General features: G+C 39.2%; 1 protein-coding gene across 2 annotated transcripts in view; it reads left to right on the top strand.

Annotated features, from left to right (window-relative positions):
• Zc3h13 (zinc finger CCCH-type containing 13) overlaps positions 1-14043 on the top strand; it is a 69597-nt gene that overhangs the window by 3316 nt on the left and 52238 nt on the right. For both annotated transcript variants that reach the window (XM_059273329.1, XM_059273328.1), the window contains exons 2-4: positions 4241-4366; positions 4856-4965; positions 6838-6949. In XM_059273329.1, the coding sequence (XP_059129312.1) occupies positions 4250-4366; positions 4856-4965; positions 6838-6949 (339 nt within the window). In that variant the 5' untranslated portion in view covers positions 4241-4249. The remainder of the gene's footprint in view (positions 1-4240; positions 4367-4855; positions 4966-6837; positions 6950-14043) is intronic.

Raw genomic sequence — 14043 nt, 5'->3', positions numbered from 1 at the left:
TGTAATACCAGAACCCAAGAAGCTGAAATAGTAAGAGTCATTCCAGATGGATAGCTTTAATTCTTGTTTTTACCTTTTGTGCCTCATGGTTTTGTCCTCTCTATAATCTAGACCCATTACCGAAATACAGTGTAATTGTAGGACAGAATCTGGCACTATAGGATTCTGAGGCAAAAGGAGAATATACCTTTTACTTCATTGTATTTCCCCCTTCATTTGGAAGGCTAAGTAGTAGCTGGGAATAAAAATTCCTGGGAAATTCCCTTATAGGTGAATCTTTTTTTTTTTTTTTAAGATTTGTTTATTTTATTTTTTATGTATATAACTGTTTTGTCCAGATGTATCTATGTATGTGCATTGCCTGTGTGCCTGGTGCCTTAGGAGATCAGAAGAGGGTGTTGGATCCCTTGGAACTGGAGTTAGTTGTGAGCTACCACGTGTGTGCTGGGAATTGAACCATGGCCCTCTGCAAGAGCAACAAGTTCTTTTAATTGATGATCCTCTACAGGTGACTCTTGACCATTCTTCATGCTCTTTGTAAAAGCAATTGATTCTGTTTGTATGGGGAGCAGCTTTTTACTGATAGGAGTACAAGGCTGGGATGTGGCTTATAAGTTGGGGTCTGTAATTCTTACTTCATTTGGTGTAAAATTCCAGTGGGATCTAGGCATCTAGGATTGGAGAGGAGCTGTGAAGCCATGCATTCTAGCAGTAGGTCAGGGAAGAGAGCGGTGATGAGCTCTATGAGCATGTAGAGAAGTAGTAGCAAGGGAATACCATGATCCTTTAGAAGACCAAGAAAGGAAATGGCAGATGATCAGTACTTCAGATATAGTAATACATAGTGTCTTAGTCAGGGTTCTCTAGAGAAGTGAGCCTCAACCTTCCTAATGCTGTGACCCTTTAACACAGTCCTCATGTTGTGGGGACCCCCAACCATGAAATTATTTTGTTGCTACTTCTTAACTGTAATTTTGCTACTGTTATGAATCATAATGTAAATATTTGATATGTGACCTCTGTGGGAGTCTTGACCCACAACTTGTGAACCACTGCTCTAGACAAACAATGGATACATATGAATGAATATATATTATAGATATTTATGTATTATATATACATGTGATATATGTGTATCATATATATGTATATATATATATATATATATATATATATGATTTATTAGAGTGGTTCACAGGCTGTGTCCACCTTGTCCAACAATGACTATCTCCCAATAGAAAGTCCAAGAGTCCAGTGGTTATTTAGACCACAAGGCTGGATGTCTCAGCTGGTCTTTAGTATACATCAGCATTCTGAAGTAGGTTCTGTTACCAGAGAAGTGAGAGCAAGCAGGCAAAGAGCAAACATTTTCTTCTTGTCCTTTATATAGCTTCCACCAGAAGATGTGGTGGCTCTTCCCACCTCAAAACATCTGGATTTAGGATGGGTCTTTCAACTTCATATCATTCAATCATGAAAATTCCTTCCCAGATGGACACAGCCCCTTGGGTTTTAGTTAATTTCAGCTGTAGTCAAGTTGACAACAAGAACAGCATCACAAAGCTTCTTGCTTGGTGGAATTGGTTAGTTTCTGGTAGGAAGGGGTGGTAGAAGTAGTCCCATTGAGGGTAGGAATGCTGGAGGCAGAGCTAACTTATTTTCATTAATAGTGGTGGTGGAGGGGAAAATGTAAAGTAGTATTGTAGGATGAGACTACCTACTTAGGAGGAAAAAGATTTGCATTCTTTAGGTTCTGAATAACAAGTTCATCAGGGAACTTAGAATCTGTTCAGTTTTATTAAATGGTTGAGGATCATGATGTGTACTCATATATTTATTGATGATAATAATATAATGGAACTTTAAGAAGCATTTTTAACTTCAAACTTTTCTGCCTGCCCCCACCACCACCCCCAGTTTTTCAAGACAGGGTTTCTCTGTGTAGACCAGGCTGGCCTTGAATCCACCTACCTCTGCCTCCCAAGTTCCAGGGTTAAAGGTATGAGCCACCATGCCTGGCTAGCATACATTTACTTCTTATTACCTTCTACATTGATAGAAATTGTATATTTCTAGGTGGTTTTTTTTTTTTTTTGAGCTAATCAAAGCTCTTATTTTCTAGGTCTTTTAAATCTGCACCACTTCTCTAAGTTTTCTGTTCTGTTTCTTTGTTCCTTTCCATAATCTACTGGATATCTGATATGGCTTTTCAGTATCCTCCCCTGAACATTTATGTTTGTGCTGAGAATGAGTTCAAGAAAAATTAAAGATACACATTATGTTGATGCTAATATATATTTGGCTCATTTGTTTTCTTTTCCTGGAGAATAGCTGATATAACTGTTTTGCTCACCTATGTGGCATTCTACACTGTAAAGCATCTTATTACTTCAGAATTATTTTCCAACTTGTTTTAAAAAAAAGGTTACATTTTATGTTAAAGACTTTATAATCTAAACTTCCCAATTAAATCCACTTTGATGTATCACTTTATGGTTTCCTCTTGATTTGTCATCTTTTCTCACTTGGTCTCACTTTTTGAATCTTTATCAGAATGTGACTTGAGTGACCTAGTTAAGTGGAATATTTTTATCATCACTATTGAGTTTTTGGCTTTGATTTTCTATTCCAGGATATTTTTCCTTTTTGTTGTTGTTGTTTTCCAAACAAGATTTTAGTATTTATTACTAGCTGACCTGGAACTCACTATTTAGAGCCCAGGCTGACCTTGAACTCACAGCAGTGCTCTTGCCTTAGTCTTCTGAGTGCTAGGATTGGAGGCATGCCCTACCACACACTCAGCTAGTGCTGATGTGATTTCATGTCCAGTAATATATCTTTATTTTGAAACCATATTAAAGATCACCTGTGATCTTTATAAAGACTAATTCTGTTGCTGGGGTTGTAGCTCAGTTAGTAGAGAATGTAGGGAAGCCCCCTGTGTTCAGATCCAGCACTGCATGGTGGTCCATTCTTGGAATTGCAGAATTGGAGATGGAAACAGGAGGAGAGAAGTTAAAGACTGCTGGATGTTGAAGTTGAGGCCAAACTGGGCTACAGGAAATCTTGTCTCAAGTGTACACACACACACACACACACACACACACACACACACACACACAACTACTTGTGTATACCAAGTAGAACTTACTTTTTTCTTAAGCTGCCATGGCTCTTTCTGATAATCTGACAATTAGATTTCTGCTCATGCTCAGGTGATGTAAAATGTGCAGTTCAGCTTGTCTTGCTTTTGCTCACGGGACAGTTTCTTCCTTCAGATCAGTATGAGTTATTACTTGGTCTGGACTTCGTTTCCTATTGTGTGCTGTCATCTGAATTTTTACTTTCAATTAAATAACTGGATTCGTTTTCTGATTATAGTCTTAGTTTTTTAATGCTTTCTTTAGCTTTTTATATACTTTTGCAATTTTTCTTTCTTATTGCTAATAATGACCCATTCCTTACTTTTAGCACCTTTGACTTTCATGGCAGTGTGTGTTGGATTATAGAAATACCTTGGAGAGTTTTGTTTTCGGTATTACTGAAAAATTAACATTCTTCATCAAATTGCCTTTCCATGACCTTTGCAGCAAAGAATACTTAAACAGCACCCACTTTTCTTCCATATTGTTGTTTGTTTGTTTGTTTGACTTTTGATTTTCTTCCAGACATGGTCATTCTGTGAACTGGAGATCCTCCTGCCTCAGCTTCCTGAGGCCGGGGATTACTGACGTGCGGCACCACCCCCAGACATTCCCATACTCATTTGAAGCAGTACTTTTGTAGCCGCTGAAACAGTGTAAAGAGTTGTTTCCACTTTCAATTAAGATTTCACCTGGGTTTATGTCCCATGTTCTTTGACTTACATATCTTTTATGTTTGTTAAACATAACAGTTTGTTTATGTTTAGGCTAGCAATCTTCCCCTAAAGGACAGAGCTACCAGATTTTACGACGGCTTTTATAAGTAACTCACAAAGTAATAACTGTAGTTGAATGTCCAGTACAGAGGAGGTCCAGGTCCAGCCCACGGAGTCCAGAGTTGCTAGACTTAGAAGCGTGGTATAGCAGGCAACATGTCTACTAGCATCCTCTTGTTTCCCTCTGTCCATGCCCTGGGCTCAGGAAAACACTACTGGTTTTAGAGTGTTACCCGTAGCTTTGTCTGGTTGTAAGTTTTAGGCTCAGGGGTATAAAATTGAAAGATTTTACAGTTTTAACTCTCTCTCTTTTGGTTAAAGTAGTTCAAAATGTCAAAAATTAGGAGGAAGGTCACAGTGGAAAACACCAAGACCATATCTGAGAGTACATCCAGAAGACCTAGTGTGTTTGAGAGGCTTGGACCCAGTACTGGCAGCACAGCAGAGGTGAGTTGTCACTACTGTGGATACAGGAAGCTTAATAGAGGGGACTAGGAGTGGGACTCAGTGGCAGAGCCCTTACCTAGCCTGTACGAAGGGGCCCCGCCCTCAATCCTGTGCCCTGGGGGAGACATTTAAAATACTATTATTGAAGTACTAATTGCTATTATAAAGGAAAATGGGTTGTTTTGTTGTGGGGTTGATGTAGCAAATTTTACTCTAGGAAAGAAATGAAAGAGGGGTTATGGTTTGCAAATTTCTCATTGTTTTATAAGGTTTTTGTTTGTTCTATATATACAGTGTATTTTAATCCTATCCATGCCCCATTCCAGTAACCCCCCCACCCCACACACATACCCTCTCGTGGTTTATCATTCCTTATGGTATTATTATTGGAGGAGCGTGTGCTTAGCTGGCATTTGGGTCGCTTTGACTTGACTTTGCCCTGGTAGCATCTTTACTTCAGACATTCACATAGTAATATCTGCCTCCTAGACCCAGTGCCGGAACTGGCTGAAGACGGGCAGCTGCCTCTATGGAAACACATGTAGGTTCGTCCATGGCCCTTCACCTCGTGGGAAAGGTTACAGCAGCAATTACAGAAGGTAAACTGAGAACGGAAGCATTTGCTATAGTATTAAAAACCAACTTTAGCAATTTAGTGTAAAAATCTGAAATTGAACCGTATATTTGGTCAGATTTCCTGTCTTGGGGTAGTCTTGACAGTCATAGATTAGCCAGATCTTTTGGTTGTTACTTTTGAGATTAATAAAATGTTAGCTTTAAAATGTACATGTTTGTATGTCTTGATAATAGATCCTTTTTCAATGTGTTTATTCAAATCAGTGCACACCTGTAAGGAGACTGAGTCTGGGGATAAACACCCCTAAAACGCCTGCCCCCTACCTCATACTACCCCAAGTTTGTATTAAATCTCCACTTAAGCAGAACTCAGAGGTGTGAGAATTTATTTTTAGTAAAGTTAGACTAGTCATTCTTAACAAAGTAAAATTTAAATAAGATTTAGTTGTAATTTTCCAAAGGCCTTTTAAATTTATATCTATTTTTTTTTTTTTTTGGTTTTTCAAGACAGGGCTCCTCTGTGTAGTGCCTGTCCTGGATCTCGCTCTGTAGACCAGGCTGGCCTTGAACTCACAGAGATGTGCCTGGCTCTGCCTCCCAAGTGCTGGGATTAAAAGCATGCACCAACATTGCCCAGCTTAAATTTGTGTCTTCTACAAGCTTTGTTGTAAAATCTGCTTGCCAAACCTCTTAGGGCACTGTGTTAATATAAATGTCTTTAGGGGCTGGAGCGGTATAGGTCAGTGATTAAGAACCTTGACTGTTCTTCTAGAAGACCTGAGTTTAGTTTCCATCACCCTCATGGTGGCAAACAGCCGTCTGTAGCTCCAGTCCCAGGGGATCCAATATCCTTTTCTAGACTCAGACACCAGGTACGCACATGGTGCACAGACATACATGCAGACAAAACACCCATACACATAAAGCAAACAAATAAATAATTTTAAGTGTGTTTATATATAGATAAACATTTTCTTTGCAGAACATCATTTTGCCTTTGATAGAAACTTGACTAAACTGTATTTGCATAACGAAGATCTTTTTAGTGTTCCTTTTGTCCCCTTATGATGATTTTGTAATATTTTTTAAATGTAATAGATACAATGTTTCTTACAGAAATCATTTAATCGGTAAATAGATTTATATAGTCCTGAAATTGTGCGTGCTGATTGCTTTGCCTACAGCATTAGTAGGAAAACTGAAAGTTAGTCATTGGAGATTTTTTTTTAAGAGAGAGAGAGAGAGAGAGAGAGAGAGAGAGAGAGAGAGAGAGAGAGAATGTGTGTGTGTGTGCGTGCGTGCGTGCGTGCGTGCGTGCGTGTGTGTGTGTGTGTACCACATTTGAATGTGAAGGTCAGAGGACAGCTTTTGGGAGTCTGTTCTTTCCTTCAGGCCTGATGACAATCACGTTTACCCATTGAGCCTTCTTGATGACTGTTGGCTTTCCTTTTTAAGATGCAGGAAATATTTTCTTAGTTGATAGTATGTCCAACTACATACATACATAGAGGGAATTAATCCCTCTGGAATAACTTTGCTTCTTTATAACTTAACCTTTCTCTTATTGCCCTTCATCTACAATGTGACTGCTGTATTTGTGTGGTGAACAGAAAGTAACTCAAGCTGCTATTTGCATATTCATTTTCTTCAGTTCCTTGTTTCTCGTATTATCAGTATTTACAACCCCATGGAAGTTAACATGCATTTTGATTGGCATTGGGAGAAAACTTGTGAATATTGTTCATATTTTTATATAGTACTACTTAAGCTGAAACATTTTTCAGAAGTTTAGCCACCAAAGACAGAAAATTGCATCAGTATTTATGAGGTTATTTATTTATATTATTCTTATAAAATGTCATATAAATACAGAATTTTGTTGTTTTATATCAAAGGTCACCGGAAAGACCTACAGGTGACCTCAGAGAAAGAATGAAGAACAAGCGTCAGGATGTGGACACTGAATCCCAGAAACGGAACACAGAGGAGTCATCCTCACCTGTTAGGGTAGGCTAATTTACGACTCACCTAAATTTCAGTAGTCATTTAGTCCATGATTTCCATTTTAAATAGGAAGTGGTGTGCTAAACACACGGTAAAGCCATGACTAGACATTACAATGTCCTGTGTGAACACATGTAAGTTTTTTTGGTTTGTTTTTTTACTTTTTTTCAAGACAGGGTTTCTCTGTGTAGCACTGGCTATCCTGGAACTTGCTCTGTAGACCAGGCTGGCCTTGGAATAAATGTAATTTTAGGGGCAGGGAAAATGGTCCGTTCTTCTATGTATTTAAAATGAAAGGGATTGACCAGCAGAGCTCAGGCTGCACTTAGAAGGTTTTATACCTCCCAGAACTCAGGAGTGCCTAAATGCAGTGTACAGTTTCAGAGTTCAAGGAGCTGCTGTAGTTCTCAAGGACATTTACAGTTGTGTGGCTAGCCCTGTGGTCACTTTTCATCCCTCTGCAAAGAAACTCCACATTTTCTAGCAATCACCCCTGTTGTCCCACTGACTATGAGCCCTAGGCAGTCATGAAATCACTTCTTGTTTTATGAATTGTTCACTCTCTGTGCTTATGTAATGTGTCATCTCTTGTGACTAATTTCCTTTACCCAGTTTTTAACATTTATGGAAAATTATAAGATGCATTACTCTTGTCTGGTTTTTTCAAAGAATATTCCATGGTATTAGAATTCCATATTTTGTTCATTCACTTCTCTTTGATGACTATTTGGGCTCTTTTCACCCCCCCCCCCCATATTGTGAATGAGAACATTCATGTACAAGGTTTTGGTTAGCATATGAGTTCATTTGTCTTGGTTTAATCCTGGAGAACAGAACTGGTGAATCCGCAGTCTCTTAGTTACTCTCCTGCTGCTGTGACAGAATATCTGACAGAAACAACCTAAGGAAGGGATTCTTCTGGCTCAGTTTGAGGGCCAGTGTGCACATGGCATGGCTGTGTGGAAGCAGGAGCACAGGCCATTTGCATCCACAGCCAGCAAGCGGAGAGCAGTGAGTGAGTGCTGTGCTCAGCCCCCTTTCTTCAGTAGGATGGAGTTCCCCACTTCAACCAACCAGCTTAGGAACTCCCTCACAGAAAGCCCCAAGATCTTGTCACAGTGGGAGTCAGTATTAGCATGCAGTGTGAATGCTGCTTTCTCTTTGGAGGGTCTGCTAAAGCAGTGCTTCTCAACCTTCCTAATGCTGCGGTCATTTAATACATGCTGTGGTGACCCCAACCACCAAATTATTTTTGTTGCTACTTCATAACTATAGTGTTATGAGTTGTAATGTAAATATCTGATCAACACACACATTGAGAACCGCTACGCTAGACTGTCATTTAGAGGTTGCATCGTTTTACTTCTAGACAGTAGGATATGAAAGTTCCAGTTTCCCCATATTTTTTTCCAGCTCCTAATCTCCCTAATAACTAAGGATGCCAAGCATTGTGTGCATACTCACTGGCTGTTGGTGCATATTTGGAGATACTCTGCTCATTTTTAAAATTGAGCTGTCTTTATTGAGTTGTAAGAGTTCTTTATATTTTGAGTACAGATAAAATATATTCTTTGAAGGTTTCAAGTTTTCCATTTTTTTCTAGTTAGTAATAATGTGAAATAATTGTATATTTATATATCATAAAATTTCTAAGCTGGGCAGTGGTGGTGCACGCCTTTAATTCCAGCACTCGGGAGGCAGAGCCAGGCGGATCTTTATGAGTTCGAGGCCAGCCTGGGCTACAGAGCGAGATCCAGGACAGGCACCAAAAACTGTACAGAGAAACCCTGTGTCGAAAAACTTAAAAAAAGAAAAAGAAAAAAATTTCTAGGATGAATTGTTTTGCTTTACCAGTGTTTAATACAAATCTGGGTAATTTCCTTTTAAGTTAAAAATAGCAAAAAATAAAATCACTGTTCTAAAATTTTGTTTTTATTCCTTTAACTATTTTTACTCTGAAATAAGTTAAAATTTAAGAAAATTTATCAGAATCAGCATACATTTCCTATGTTTGCTTTCATTTTTAAGATGCCTAAAACAAATTTTCTACTGTTCTGTGCATCGTTGTTACTTTTCTTTTTTTTTTTTTTAATTTTCTAAGTTGGGGCAGTGTCTTACTGTGTCACCTGGCCTGCAGTAAATACACTAGGCTCCTGGGCTCACGTGATCTTCTTGCCTCAGCCTCTCCAGGAACTGGTACTGTATAGGCTCTCAGCATCAGACACAGCTCTAGTGTGTGGTGTGTGTGTGTGTGTGTGTGTGCATGTACATGTACATAGCTGTGCACTTGCCCATATGGGCATATGTGAAAGCCAGAGATTGAGACTGGATTTCTTTCTTTGCCATTCTCCACTTTATTTAAAAAACAAACAAACAAAAAAACCTTTTAAAAATCGTTTAAGACTTCCACACATGTATATAGTATGTTTAAATTCAGTCTCCACCAGTTCCTCTCCTGTGTCTACCACACCTTTCACATAACCTTTTCTTCTCAACTTCATGTGTTCTTTTTCAAATTCCACCAAGCCCACTTAGTGCTGCATGGCATTTCAACACCCTATTTTTGAGACAGGGTCTCTCACTGAACCCAGAGCTCACCATTTGAGCTTGACTGGCTGGCCACTGAGTTCCTGGGATCCACCTGTCTCTGGTCTCCAGTCCTGGGTTACGAATGTATGCCACCATGCCCAGTTTTTACATGGGTACTAGAGATCAGAACTCATGTCTTTAGGCTTGCCCACCAAGCACTGTATGAGCCATCTCCCCAGCACCTTGTCTTCAAATTCTGGATCGTGTTCTTTAAAACTCAAAAGGTTTTGATTTTGTGGAATTCAGCTTACCTGTTTGTTTGTTTAATTTAATGTTGCTTACTCTTTGTCATTTGAGAAACTTTCATTATACAGGATCATAAAGATTTATGACTGTTTCATATATTTCACGTAGAATATAAATAATACCAAGAGTAAAATGTCCTAAAATATTAAAGAAGTGAGTTCTGAACCTTCTCCTCTGTGTGTGTATGTGCATGCGCACATCTGATTTCTTAAAAGCTGACATAAGTCAGCTTTTCTGAGTTCACGTGACATGTGTTGACTAGATGAACTGTAATTAGTTAATATAAGGATTTACAATGTGAATACAGTACCTCTAGGTATTGTTAGCTAAACTCTGCTACCAGTCTCCTCATCTATAAATTAGGAACTGGCTTTGTTGGTATGTTATGATGATGGGTAGGATTGGCCATTTTATGCTGACTCTTAATAATATAATAATAATATAATGGTTAAAATGGCTTTTCTGTTCTCTAAATTGACTTTAGTCTCTTAGCAGAAATTGGATGTGAGCATTAATTTAGGTTGTTAACACACACACATATATTTTATATATATAAATATATATAGTTATAAAGATTTATATGTTTAGATCACATTAGTAGACAGCAAAGTTGACTATTAAGAAATTTAAAGTCTAGGGTTAGAGAGATGGCTCAACAGTTAAGAGCACTGGCTGCTCTTCCAGAGGACCTGAGTACAATTCCCAGCAACCACATGGTGCTCACTACTGCCTGTAACTGCTATCTCAAGGGATTAGATTTCCCTTGTAGCCTGTGAAAGCACCAGGCATGCAAGTGATGTACAGACACACATCCAGGCAAAACACTTATGCACATGAAGTGAGTAAACCTTAAGAGAAAAGGAAGTAAAGCTTGATTCTTGCTTTTATCTCTGATGTATTCAGCAGCATGTGATGCTGATCTCCATGTAGTGGCTTCCTGTCAGAGGTCAGATTGACTTTAAGGAAGGGCAGCATCATATAGAAAACACAGGCAGAGGTGAGATAAGCGTGTGATTTTTCAGGGAGTTAACAGATTTACTCCTCCTTTGTCACTGATATTTACTCCAGTATGTCTAAATTATAAGGTTGCTGGATTACCCTTGATTTTGTGGAGAGGCAACTTCATAAATAAACCAATTGTAATTCCTTTTTTTTTTTTTTTTTCTTTTCTTTTGGTTTTTCGAGACAGGGTTTCTCTGTGTAGTTTTGGAGCCTGTCCTGGATCTCACTTTGTAGACCAGGCTGGACTTGAACTCACAAAGATCCGCCTGGCTCTGCCTCCCGAGTGCTGGGATTAAAGGCATGTGCCACCACCGCGCGGCCCAATTGTAATTCCATAGTGTGTGAGATGCAAGCAAAGTGCACAGTGGGCAAAGTAAACAACTCCCTGCAGACCCCAAGAACCACAGGGAAGGAGAGGTTTGTGGGTGAGTAGACGAAAGGGGGTGGGGGGAGTGATGCAGTTAACTATGGAGAGTTTCAAAGGACTACTACCATGCTTGAGGAGCTGGGATGCTGGGTGCTTGTGTCCTGCTGTCGCATTGGAATGAAGTTGAGTGCTAAGTAGGTACTGGTCAGTTCCCTTAAACAGAAGTGGTTCTCATGTACAGCCTCAATTGGGAAACCTTGGTGGCCTTGTCTCAATTGAAGTGTGCTGTAAGTATAAAATATGTACTGAGTTTCAGATACTTGGTATGAAAAGTAAATAAATCTCAGTTTCTACTGGATTTCATATTGGAATGACAGATTTTGATGCATTAAGTTAAATGAAATACATTAACATTTAATTTTACCTGATTTATTTTTCTTTCCGATGTGGCAGTGAAGAATGGAAAGGTTGCCAGTGCACTTATTAAAGAGGGTGCCCTGCTTGATCTGAACCAAATGTCATGCAATTGAATCTACAGAACCTTACAAATACACTCATTGAATTGTGTTCTAGTCTCTGACAGAGGCTTGTTATTTTACAGATTTTGAACATAGCAAAGAAATTATCACTGAGAGAAGAATTGACCCTGAATATAGTCAGTGAGAAAATTTGTTAATGATAAAGGCATAAGTGTGTCCTGGGAGCTGTCCCTTAAGAGAAGCTGTGCAGCAACATTTCAGAGTAGGTTAAATGATTCATCATAATGGGACAGTATCTGTTAGAGTTTACAGATCCTCTTTGGGTGTTCCCTTGTTTGTGTAGACCCTTTCCTCAGGATAGATGGACAAGAGCAGTGGTTTAGTTTTACTTCTACATGTTGGTTTTTTTTTTTTCCCTTTAGTTTCTATTGTGATAAAATAGATACAAGATTTGTCATTTGAGACTTGTTTCAGTTGTTGTGTTTTGTGGGGTTTCTTGGTTGCTTTTGAGACCGGCTCTGATACTGCCAATCAGAGTGGCCTCAAACTTAGACTCCTCCTGCTTTCACTTCAGCTCCTCAAATGCCACCATGCCCAGCTATGATGTTAATTTAAATGTTGATTAATTCAACTGCTTTAACCTGTCATTTGTATGCCCATTTCTAGTTCCTGCAATGAACAGTTCAGAGATTTTTATTCTGAAGCTTAGAGTGATACTCCCTTTCCATTCTCCAAAATTGTCAGTTGCTTTAATTTTCTGCCCTCAGCCTGATTACTTATTTTGAGATAGAGACTCTGCTTTAGACTTGATTTTATCATGGGTCAATTTAATTGGACTATTACTTAAATTACTTTTTCAGATTTCACTGTGTAGGTAGAGCTCAAGATAATTGGCCAACATCTAGCCTATTCTAGGTGCGTTATTCTGACGTCACATACATACTCTACTAGATCTTTTCCTACTACTCTTAGTTGCCAAGTTCTGTCCTATTATGAATCAAAACTGTTTCTAGTACAGAGTGCATTGTGTCTGGGAGAGCTTTCTTCAAGAGTGCACTAGTTTTGTCTAACAGTCCCCTCCTTAACTGTCTTACACACACACACACACACACACACACACACACACACATACACACACACCGCCATGTACTTTGTCCCTCTTCTGTCAGAGTCTTAATATTTCTGACTAGCTGAGGTTGGAATGACCCTGGCTCGAGAAGGGGGTGGTTCCATAGCTGCTGCAGTAAGGAGGACTTCTTGCAGTGGAGAGCTTTAAGGTAGAAGGTTAACAGTTACTGACCACATCCAGAGGAAGCCTCCACCTTGCTTTAAATCTGTAATATTAAGTACAGTGCCTGTTTCCACATGCCACAAGTTATGGTAAAAACCAAATGGGGAAATACAAGTAAGAAGTCTTTAGAAAGAGTGAAACAGTCGGGCGGTGGTGGCACACGCCTTTAATCCCAGCACTTGGGAGGCAGAGGCAGGCGGATCTTTGTGAGTTCGAGGCCAGCCTGGTCTACAGAGTGAGGTCCAGGAAAGGCGCAAAGCTACACAGAGAAACCCTGTCTCAAAAAACCAGAAAAAAAAAAAAAAGAAAGAAAAAGAAAGAGTGAAACAATGTACTTGCAAAACAGAAAGAGTGGAAAGGCACGAAGCTAACAGGAAGCTGATTGCTGTGGGAGTAAATTGATCAAATAAGTGTTTACTGAAAAGGATAAGACATAGAAGAGGAGGCTAGGAGCAAGAGTGTAAGCAGAGATATAAATATATTTCTTGGTGGAAATTTCATAGCAAACAGTACAGAGATAATTATGACATTGTTTTCGTCATACAGTTTCCTTTCATAAGAAACCCCACATGGTTACATAGTATCAAGCATTTGCTGTGCTAGTTAATCCTGTCCAGATTGAGAAAGTCAAGAATGGACATCTTGACTTCTTGATGTATGAACCTTAGCAAAAGGCTGAAAGAATGTGGATTGAAATCATTGAAAGGCTTGTCTGTTCATGTGTCTCAAAGCTGATGCCAGTCATTTGGAAACCTCACTTCTTCATGTGGATCTGGTCATGTGGATAGCTTCAACTTCCTCTCACCTGAAGGCTGGATACCAAGGATTAATAACTTGTTTTACACACACACACACACACACACACACACACACACACACACACACACTTACCCCTGCATAGCAAGGAAGAGCAAGTGTGCATGTGGCCTCGTTCCTGTTACTATAAAATGGTATCAGAAACCAAAATCTGGGTGATGTTAGGATGTCTCAGCCAGCAGCCTACAGAAGTATGTACGCTAACTAGTATTATATGTGTTTCTAGTGACCACCTGTCTATATTGTTGAGCTAAGCCTGAGTTCTTGCTGATGTCTTCAACTTTAATCTACCACCATTATTGTTACT

This window comes from Peromyscus eremicus, chromosome 9, assembly GCF_949786415.1.
Source record: "Peromyscus eremicus chromosome 9, PerEre_H2_v1, whole genome shotgun sequence".
In the NCBI taxonomy this organism is placed as follows: Eukaryota; Metazoa; Chordata; class Mammalia; order Rodentia; family Cricetidae; genus Peromyscus; species Peromyscus eremicus.
This window is presented reverse-complemented; position numbering and strand designations above follow the sequence as displayed.